General features: G+C 40.5%; 1 protein-coding gene across 8 annotated transcripts in view; it reads left to right on the top strand.

The window, feature by feature from the left end:
• The window catches only part of FMNL2 (formin like 2), a 307029-nt gene that overhangs the window by 229190 nt on the left and 66553 nt on the right, over window positions 1-11286 (top strand). For all 8 annotated transcript variants that reach the window (XM_081814428.1, XM_081814431.1, XM_081814429.1 and 5 more), the window contains one exon: window positions 10168-10276. In XM_081814428.1, the coding sequence (XP_081670554.1) occupies window positions 10168-10276 (109 nt within the window). The remainder of the gene's footprint in view (window positions 1-10167; window positions 10277-11286) is intronic.

The raw sequence follows: 11286 nt of genomic DNA, 5'->3' as shown, positions 1-11286 counted from the left end.
TGCAGAACCCGACACAGGGCTTGATCTCAGGACCCTGAGATCATGACCTGAGCCGAAACCAAGAGTTGGACACTTAACCGACTGAGCCACCCATCTCCTGGAGCCCCATCTCCTTTTATTTTTTTTATTGTGGTAAGAACACTTAACATGATATCTTACCCTCCTAACAAATTTTTAAGCGTACAGTATGGTATTGGTAACTATTGGCACAATGTTGTACAGCAGATCTCTAGAACTTATTCATCTTGTATAACTGAAACGTTATACCCATTGATTAACAATTCCCAGTGTTCCCCCTCCACTCAACCTGTGGCAACCACCTTTCTATTCTCTGCTTCTAAGAGTTGGACTGTTGTAGATACCTTTAAATAGGCTCATGCAGCATTTGTCCTTCTGGGCCTGGCTTATTTCACTTAGTAGGACATTCTCAAGGTTAATCCATATTGGTACACATTGCAGGATTTCCTTTTTTTTTTTTTAAAGACTAAATAATATTCCATTAGATAAATGCATGTTTCCTTTTCACTTTTTATTTTGATATCGTTTATTTTTTTTGAAAGATTTTATTTATCTGTCAGAGAGTGTGAGCACAAGCAGGGCGAGTGGCAGGCAGAGGGAAAAGCAGGCTCCCTGCTGAGCAAGGAGCCCGGTTCCAGACTCCATCCCAGGACCCTGGGATCATGACCTGAGCAGCAGGCAGACGCTTAACCGACTTGAGCCACCCAGGCATCCTGATAACATTTAAAATTTTTAAAAATTATAAGATTACAGTGATCCCCCTTACACTCTTAATACAGATTCAAAAATTCACATTTTGTCCATTTACTTTACTGTTTACACATTTGCTTTGTAAACATACACCCTTTCTAATCATTTGAAAGCAGGTTACAGAATTGTGTCCTTTTACACCTAATTTTAGTGTAGATTTCCTAAGACAAGGACACACTCTTACATAACCATAGTACAGTTATCAAAATAAGACTTTTAATATTGACACTGTTTCTTAGCCCAGTCTGAGAGTTTCATCAGTTATCCCACTGCCTTCCATTTCTTTTTTTTTTAAAACTCTATCCACACTCTGTAAGGATCATTTATTGTGTTTAGTAGTTGTGTCTGTGTAGTGTCCTTTAACTTGAACAGCTCCTCATCCTTTCTTTGTCTTTCATGACTTAATATTTTGTGTGTGTGTGTGTGAATATGTGATATTTTATTTTTTATTGAGCTATAATGTGTAAGTTTTAGATGTACAACCTGTTGATTTGAAAAAATTTGTATACTGCCTTATGATTACAATAGCATTAGCCAACACTTCTGCCATGTCACCTAATTACTATTTCTTTATTTAACCACAGTTTCTTTCTCCATTCATCTGTTGATGGACATTTAGATTGTTTTCACATCTTGGCTCTTACATATAATGCTGCCGGGAATACATGTGTGCAGATATCTCTTTGAGATTTTGATTTCAATTCTTTTGGATAAATGCCCAGAAGTGAGGTTGCTAGATCATATGGTAGTGCTATTTTTATATTTTTGAGGAACTCCGTACTTTTTCCCATGGTATCTGCGTAATTTATATTCCCCCCCAACAGTGCATAAGGGTTTCACTTTCTCCATATCATTGCCAGCACTTGTTATCGCTTGTTTTTTGTTTTTTTTTGGTAACAGCCATCCTGATGCAGTGAGGTGATATGTCACATTGTGGTTTTGATTTGCATGTCCTTGATGATCAGTGATGTTCAGCATCTTTTTAGATACCGTCAGTCATTTATATATCTTCTTTGGAGAAATGTCTATTCAGGTCCTTCACCTGTTCTTTAATTGGGTTATATGTTTTTTTGTTTTGTTTTGTTGTTGAGTAGTGGAGTTCCTTATATGTTTTGGGTATTAATGGTTTGCAAATATTTTCTTCTATTTTATAGGTTACCTTTTCACTCTGTTTCCTTTCTGTGCAGAAGCTTTTTAGTTTGATGTAGTCCAACTTGTCTGTTGTATTCCTAACCATGAGGAGCTAGTTCAAAATTACTATAGCTTCCTTTTTAAACCCTCTTACAATGAGTAGTGGTTAAGGACAGCACAGCATGACTCTAACCAGAACCCTAACAAGCGTTACGTGTATGTCAGGCAACCAGCATGTGCCTGGCAAGAAAAATTCCTGTGTATCTCATCTGTAGTCAGGAAGATTCCAAGACCGTTGCTTCCCTGGGTTTTCTTTGCTGGCCTTGCCATTCTCTTTTTTCTGGAGGCAAAAATTCGCGTTTGACTTGCCTTGTCATTTCTTACTAGGGTAAGTCGATGGTTTGGAGCTCACTCAGTCATTCCGAAAGGCTTTTTTTTTTTTTAAGATTTTATTTTATTTATTTGAGAGAGCGAGAATGAGAGAGAGAGAGAGCACATGAGAGGGGGGAGGGTCAGAGGGAGAAGCAGACTCCCCGCCGAGCAGGGAGCCCGATGCGGGACTCGATCCAGGGACTCCAGGATCATGACCTGAGCCGAAGGCAGTCGCTTAACCGACTGAGCCACCCAGGCGCCCCCGAAAGGCTTTTAAAACACCTTTTTTCCCTGTGGCTCCTGCTGCCAGTGCCAGGCAGGTTGAGCTGCTCACCACCTGCTGCTCGGCAAGTTCATTGCTGCGCATGAAGTAGGTGGCTCAGATGGCAGGTGTTACCGTAGTACTAGGTTTTTGTATAGGTTTCTTAAGAGGTATTTGTAGAAATTGCTTAGTTTTGTCTGCCTATTACACTGCTTTGACTTAGAACTTTATTATTTCATGTGCATATAACTACTGGTGCATACAATTAATACAAGTGCTTAGAGTCATTTCTGTTTGGTTTTGATCTCCCGTTGGTTTTGTGATGTTTTTTTTCCATATCCACAGAATCCTGTGAATTCTGATTGGCAACTCCCTCCAAGACAGTGTCTCATCTTCAAATGCTAGGGTAACATTTTAGTTTGAATTCAGTGCTTGACAGGATAGCAGACAGTTCTCAAAGTTGATGAACAGGGTCTGAGAAATTTGGTGGTATTAGTTTCCCTGCAAGGTTTTGGTCAAAATGACCTCTCAAAGACAGGATTTCCTTAAAAATCTTGAGACCTCGGGGCGTCTGGGTGGCTCAGTTGGTTAAGCGACTGCCTATGGCTCAGGTCATGATCCTGGAGTCCTGGGATCGAGTCCCACATCGGGCTCCCTGCTCAGCAGGGAGCCTGCTTCTCCCTCTGATCCTCCCCCCTCTCATGTGCTCTCTCTCTCATTCTCTCTGTCTCAAATAAATAAATAAAATCTTAAAAAAAAAAAAAAATCTTGAGACCTCAAAAAAAAAAAAAATCCCTAAATATTCATCTCCCATTTTCTGCCCCCCCCTACAAATAGCCAGGTGCTCCAAAAATTGGACTCAGGGTTGTTATCTGCCTCTGGGAAACCATCTTTTGTGTCCAGGCATCCAGAGCCCCAAAGGTCTGCCTTGCCCAAAGTGGGGAAGAAAGGTTCTTGGGACAGCCAGCATTTAGGTCCTGTACTTCAGTGGTCCCAGCATTAGTTCACAATCCCTCCATTCAGTACTTTATTCCCTTGGTTTTTCCTCTGGAATCTGAGAGCATTCTCTCCGAGATTCATGTCTCCGGGAAGTTGCCCTGAGTCACCAGAGAGACCGAATTGTTTCGGGGCCTCATTAGACCTGCTCCCATTAATTTAAAGGAATAGTGACACATATTCAGAATGACTTCATTGGGTAGAAAATGATCTCTAAATGTCTGATAGGGAGGTCAGTGAAAATGAGGGAGTCAGGACTCTTTGAATGCTGTCATCGATGAAAACAATGAGGAGATGGGCAAAATATGCCAGAGTCAACTGTTTCAGAATTCTAGAAATTAGCTCGTCTTGCAGCAATCTGGGGAGCATTTATTTAGGAAAAATGAGTGAATCTTGGTAGCAACAGCTGGCTTTGTGGCATTTCACTTGCCCTGTTCTCCCTCCCTCCCTCTCTAGGTCCACAGTAGCTCGAAAACCAGTAGCTCCATAATCACAGTGCAAACCATCAGCCTGGCAGGCCGCAGAGGGGCAGAATGGAAATGAAGTTCTTTCCAAGCCTCTTTTCCTCCTCCTCCTCCTCCTCGATGAAGCTATGATGTACTGTGTGGTTAGAGAACTAGCGAAGAAACCAGTTTGAAGCCTCTGTTAAGGGAACAGACACCATTAGCTGTTGACAGAACCTGGGATCACTCAAAACCTATTACGTGGGTCAGGAATGTGGCTCGTCTGCCTCAGTTATCCATAGGAGACAGGGAGAAATGAGTACTGCCTCTCACTGGAGCCTTTTAAATACACCACAGTGAACCAGAGCGACAGTCTTCAATCTGGCTCTGCTCAAATAGACTGTTTTATGAGAAGTTTCCTAATAACTTCAGGAAGGAAATACTGTAGCAATTGGTTTCACTGTGGATAACTCTGTAATGGTACATGTGCCAAGTTTATTAGATTACCACGGAAGCACCCATACCTCCTGCTGAGTCACCCACTTAATCCCTTGTAAAGCTCAGGTCTTTGTGGAAAGTCTTTTCAAAGAGCTGAACTAGGATGATCGGTGCTTGTGAAAGGCGAACAGGGTTTAGCCTCAAGGCTGTGGCGGGAACCGGATGCAGGCTGCTCTATCCACCCTTTCTTTCAACTACGATAGAGTGAACCTTATTTACATGTGTCAACATGATGATGCAACAGCACCTGTGCATTTGGTTTCGATGACTAGTTTTGAACTGTTTGAGTTTTTAATTGGTCACTGATTATTGCTGATTTTCCAACCCAACATTGAGGGAATCTGTAACTCGTACTTTTTTTTTTTTTTTTTTTAAGATTTTATTTATTTGAAAGAGAGAGAATGAGAGAGAGAGAGCACATGAGAGGGGGGAGGGTCAGAGGGAGAAGCAGACTCCCCGCCGAGCAGGGAGCCCGATGCGGGACTCGATCCCGGGACTCCGGGATCATGACCTGAGCCGAAGGCGTTCGCTTAACCAACTGAGCCACCCGGGCGCCCCTGTAACTCACATTTGGTGGAGTTTTATGGCACTAATCACTTACCTTCATCCTTTGTCTGTGGAAACTGTTAATCATTGTATTCAGCCTCCTCCTTGATGTCCAGGTGGAGGTTTGCAGCACCAGGAAATGAGATTTTTTTCAAAGTCCGGTTTTTCCGATGATACTTGGTTCTTTTGTTACATGTGTTGTGGAATTGGGCCTCATGCCAGAAATGCTACATCTTGCTTTAGGAGGGTAGAGGAGGGCCAGCTTTCCGCATCAGAGGCCTTGTGGGAAGCCTTCTACAGGATGATTGAAGTGGAAAAGGCATTCTGATCACACCCTTAGCTGGCCCTCTGTCTTTAGGGGAATCTAAGCCTAGACCGTCTACAAGTGTTTATTTTTATGCAGCTTTTTTTCTTTCTTTCTTTGGAAAGTAACACACATCCACACTTAAAATACAGACAAAAATGATGAATCCAAGGATCACAAGAGATGGGTAGGTTTTAAATCTGCATTGGTAATAGTTCATGTTCAGTTATCTTCATTGTCATGTCACCTTTATGAGACTCACCCCACAATTTGTCCATCCCTTTTAGATTGACTTCTTGAATCAGAACCCTATTTAAAAACACCTTTCATATGCCTAAAGACCATTTCCAGGAATAGGTCTGTATTAACTCAGTCAAACCTGGCTCGATTGAAGAAAGGTTCACTCCATGGGGATTTTAAGTATGATACTTCTTTGAGATGTGACTGTCATCACTCCACCATATTGTGCTGTGCAGGTGTGTGTCCTGCTGAGTTTATTTTGTACATGATCATGTGCATGCAGCAGAAGGAGGGGCTGGGGTTGGAGTGTGGGCAGAGCACATTTCATACAGGGGCTATCAATGTAGTTACCTCTTGCTTCCTAAAGTAAGCGATGAGTCCTTAAAGGCAGAAGCACCGTCTTTCGTTATCTTTTGTTTTTCCTTAACACTTAGTAGGTTTAGCATAAACAGGAGATGTTTAATAAAACCAGCATTGGACCTTAAACATGAGTTTTAGTTTGATTTCCTATGGCTGATGGAGAACATCAGAGGCAAGTACTTTTATTCTTAAGTTTTTATTTAAATTCCATTTAACACAGTGTAATATTCGTTTCAGGTGCACAGTATAGCGATTCAACACTTCCATACATCATCCAGTGCTCATCACAATGCAAGTGTACTCCTTAATCAAGTCCAGTGCTTTTAGATGGCTCACCTTGTCCAGGTGTCCTTGTGGTTAAAGTGGATCCAGGAAATTGTTAGTCTTAACTCTGTTGGTATTTTAGGGTCAATTCAAAGGGATCTATTCAAACCAGCTACATAGGGACATGTTTTTTGGGTACTCCAATACATTAGAGCTGAATTTAAAACTATGCAAACAGAAAAAAAAGGTGATAAGTTAATCAGGTGATAATTAAAGCAAATAAACCAAATATCTAATTAAATAGATTGTCAAATTCCACAATATGTGCTTGTTGAAGAGTAGATGAATGTACCTGCTAACTCATGGCACAGTCCCTAAAATCAAGCCAAAGAGATTTAATGTGATCCTAAATTAGGTCATCTGCAAATATTTGTATTTGCAGAGGTAAAGAGTTGTGACCTCTGTCGGCTTGTATTTACTTAATGAGAGAAAATTCTCTTAGAATAAGAGTTCCAAAATATGGAGCAAAATTTCCCATTAAATTAAAAAAAAACTTCACTTTTCTGATAAATGATACAGGATAAATTAAAATTAACTTAATTAGATTAAAAAATTAAATTACATTAAATTATTTAAATTACATTAAATTAAAAAAAACTTCACTTTTCTGATAAGTGATACAGGATAAAGATTTAAAAAGAAAACTGCTTACCTGGGTGGCTCAGTCGGTTAGGCTTTTAAGCGTCTGACTCTTGCTTTCAGATCAGGTCATGATCTCAGGGTCGTGGGATCGAGCCCGGCGTCGGGTTCTGTGCTCAGCGCAGAGTCTGCTTGTCCCTCTCCCCACCTCCCCCACCCTGTCTCTGTCACTCACCCAAAATGAATAAACAAAATATTAAAAAAAAAAAACAAACTGCTTACCGAGTGCATTGACCACGATGTTCTGAAAAAATGCCTTAACCCCGCTTGGTGAAATAATTGGTGGGAGTGGGGGAATGGCACCTATCTAGACCCAGTGCTGTCAGGATGACGGAAATGAGCATTCGACAAAGAACTTGCCCGCACAGATGGCTGTAGGCAGTAGCTTTTTCACATGACCACCTGACATATTGTCTGTGAGTTGCAACTTGTAAGAAGAAACTGCCCTGAATCCCAGTGAGGACACTTGTCTCTTACTTTTTACCTGCTGTGTGGCTGCAGTTTCTTTGGGCTTCCGTTTGCTGATCCACGGCAGGAAAGATTGGTAAAAATGATACCACGCGTCTCCTTTGGCTTTCGATGCTGACTTTTTGTTATTGGTTGTAGTGGTGTTTTTTAAAAGACATACTGTGATGCTATGATTTTCAATACAAGTTCAAATGCTGCCTTTAATTCTCCATTTTTGTATAAACCAAAAATGGGAGGAAAAACAAAATTTAGATTAAATGCTGTACACTTAGGGAAAAAGCTTCTCTATTTTTTAAGCATAGAATATCAATAAAATATACTTTGTTTTTATTTGACATAAGTTTTAAGCTCCTTAAATACTGATGTGTTCATGTGCTGTTTTATATTAAATACATTTTAAATGTTGATCCAAAATGTATATTTGAGATCACCCACCTGCTACAGTAAGTAGAAACCTTTTGTGTTACTAATTAGAATGTCATAATTAATCCATTTTTGCTAGTTTCTACAAATAACGCAAGTAATGACCAAGACATTTTTGCTTTTTAGAGTCTTATTACAATCCTGAAGCTGAAGAACTGGATTATTAAGTGCAAGGAAGGAACCTGCTTATGTAACTTTACATCTCTTAGAAAACACCATTAATGTGTATGTTTGGTCTGTTTGGCAGAATCATTAAAATGTATGTGGAAGGGATGCAGAAACGTGCAACTCTGTAGAACTGACCGATCCCTCTGCCGTCCAGAGTCACTTGCTTTGTTCAGTAGATCTGCAGTCATTGCTGCATGTAAATATAATTTAGCAATAAGGACCGTTGATTCCTTGAAAATCACTTTTTTTCTTTTTTGAACTTAATCATAGATAACTTTGTTTTGCTCTGGTTAGCCACTGCTTTCGATTAAAAATGCCCTCTCTGTATCATCCGCTATAATATACTTAACAAGTGATGACGTTAAAGAAATGCAAAACAGGTTAGACTAAAGAAAGAGGTGGGGAAAGAATTTCTGATACAGACGAAGAAGCCCACAGACATTGGGGTCAGGCTGGCTGTGTGGTTATTGTTTGAAGAGGTACCAATCTCTGTGAGACCTCTATGTGGTGTGTTAGCAGACATGCTCAGGCTGGGGCTGTGGTGAAGCGACATGTTTTAGAGTTGTTCTAGATGTTGAAATTGTGCTTACTACCACCGAAATCGGAATTCATTTCCATAACTTTGTTTTTGCATTCAGAGCTGAATTAGGCCAACTTCCATTGCTGCAGTTTTATTTCCAAGTGTGAATAAGGCAGGACGTCCTTGAATAATCCTCCTCCTCCTCCTCCTTCTTCCTCTTCTTCCTCTTCCTCTTCCTTTTCCTCTCCCTCTTCCTCTTCCTCCTCCTCCTCGGCCCCCTCCTCCTCCTCCGTTATACTAAACTATTATTATAGAAGTAAGTTTTTCTAATTATAGGAAAATTAGAGATTACATGTGAACAAAAAAGAAAAATCTACAACCACTTCACCTGAGATTACTGTATAATTTATTGAATTTCTATCATATTTTCTTGTAGCTATTTTTCCTTAATACGTGTGTCTGTGCATATTCATGTAAAACAGACATGACATAAAGCAAAAAAATAGAGCATTCTCCTTGAGACTAGCATAAGCAAATTTTATACATTCAGGTGTATGGAGGCAAGTGACATATTGAAGGGCTTTTCTCAAATCTATTTGGCTCATTCGTAGGCTTATGTGAAAAAATCATCTTCTGTTTGATAGTTTTTGAATAGAAAATGAATTAAAAGGGCTGCTCAGCGGAACAGTTTCAGACAAACCTGTCAATTCAGTTTTCAACTCTTTGCACCTGTGGGGGCTTTTGAACGTGGTTAATATTAATCAGAACTTCCTTTAAATTCTTTAATTAGTTCAGGAAGGAGGAAGGCCTGTGGCTTATTTTGTAGATCATTTCTGTCATTGATGCTATCAGAGAGTAGTTGACAATTTTTCAAATTGGCTTTTACTTCAGGCTTGGAGTTGCAGAGAAAACTGCCCTTGGAGGCACTCACTTACAGCTCACTTGGAAGCTCTTGGTGGTGGGGGTAGCTTGTCTCCTAGCACCATGTTGACCTTGCCACTTCCTTACTCTGAGAAATCTCCAGACGGGAGAACTAAGGCTTAGCAATGTGGGATCTCCGAATGAGTCTTAACATGGAAACCTCCTTACCCTGTGAAATACCAGCACATTTCCACCTCAGCTTCAGCTTTCACACCAGGCTTTACTTGAGGGATCAGGCTGAGGAGGTATTTGCATACTATTAAGGTCTAATATCACAGGCTGATATCGAAGTTGCTAATGTATGGCCTTGCCTAGCCTTAAACTCCTAACAGGGACTCCTGAGAGCAGTAATGGGAAGGTGCAGTTAAACTGGGGTCAGATGATTCAAGGTCTACGTATAAATGAAGCTTCACCCTTTCTTGTTTGCAAATTCATTCTGCAAGCATGTTGTTTGCAATCACCTCTGCAGATCTCCTGATTAGGAGCCTTGGGGGTGTTGATGAATCTCACGTATAATCTGATGTGTTATATGCTGTGAATGAACTTGAGTGCCACTGTCCATAGTATCTGGTTTGACAAGATGATGACCAGTACATAGAATCGTGTAGGCCTTGACGTCTACGGAAATAGCTTCATGGTGATGGGTTTGATGGTGGTGGTTTCAAACTACAATCCTCATTAGGGGCAGGTAAAGATAGAGAACAGTTTCCATTTTTTTAAGTGCATGTGCCTGTGCTGAGAAGGTGATCTATAGTTTTATAGAAGTTTCCCTTTTTATTTGTAGATATAATACTTTGCCAAGCAGAAGAACCCTGAAAAATTCAAGATTAGTGAGTAAGAAAGATGACGTACATGTCTGTATCATGTGTTTACGTGCCATCATGAATTACCAGGTAGGTTTGTGTTCTGATTCTTTAAAAAAAAAAATTGTCAGATTCAGATCTTGTCCTCTTTGGTTTTGTTGTATTATTTCTATTTGAAGTAATACCAGGATTTAATGTGATTCTACTAAAAAAGGGTGTGGTTCATTTTAATGTTCAAGATTTAACTCAGTGCCTGTGTATTTTAATTAGCATTTATACTTCGTGATGTATTTAGAGGGAAGATGTTTTCCTCCTACAGGCATAAACTTGTTTAGGTTATTATTGGGTAAATGTGACCATTAAAGACAGAGTAAGCCATTGGTTGTGGGCGATAATGGAACGTTAGGAGTGAATAGACTCTCATATGGGTCAGTGGTTCTCAAAGGGTTATATGGTAAAAAGGTGGGAAGTTAGAATTACTGTCTGTTGGATTTAGTGGTTCTTTTTTAAAATTTTTAACAATTTTATTTCTTTATTTGAGAGAGAGAGTGCGTGCAGGAGCACAAGCAGCGGGGGAGGGTCACAGGGAGAGGGAGAAGCAGACTCCCTGCTGTGGGCGGGGAGCTGGACTCAAGGCTCGATCCCAGGACCCCAAGATCATGACCTGAGCTGAAGGCAGACGCTTAACTGACTGAGCCACCCAGGCGCCCCTGGACTTAGTGGTTCTTAATCTTTATAAGAAGCACCTGGAGGATTCTTGTTCAAAGGGCAGATTCCTCCTCTAGGTGATTTTGATGCAGGTGATCCCCATCATAACAGGGAGAGAGCCAGCTTAATGGGTGGGTTGGATTAGCTCTAACAACAAAGTCGAAGTTGGAGCCTGGAGTATCTAGGGTGAACTGACAGGTTCCAAGTTAGCCAAACTGTGGAAAGAGCCAAGATGTCCATCGACAGATGAATGGATAAAGAAGATGTGGTATATATATACAATGGAATATTATGCAGCCATCAAAAGGAACGAGATCTTGCCATTTGCAATGACGTGGATGGAACTGGAGGGTATTATGTTGAGTGAAATAAGTCAAACAGAGAAAGACATG

Source organism: Leptonychotes weddellii, chromosome 3, assembly GCF_054177405.1.
Source record: "Leptonychotes weddellii isolate Sample4059 chromosome 3, ASM5417740v2, whole genome shotgun sequence".
NCBI classification, from domain to species: Eukaryota; Metazoa; Chordata; class Mammalia; order Carnivora; family Phocidae; genus Leptonychotes; species Leptonychotes weddellii.
This window is presented reverse-complemented; position numbering and strand designations above follow the sequence as displayed.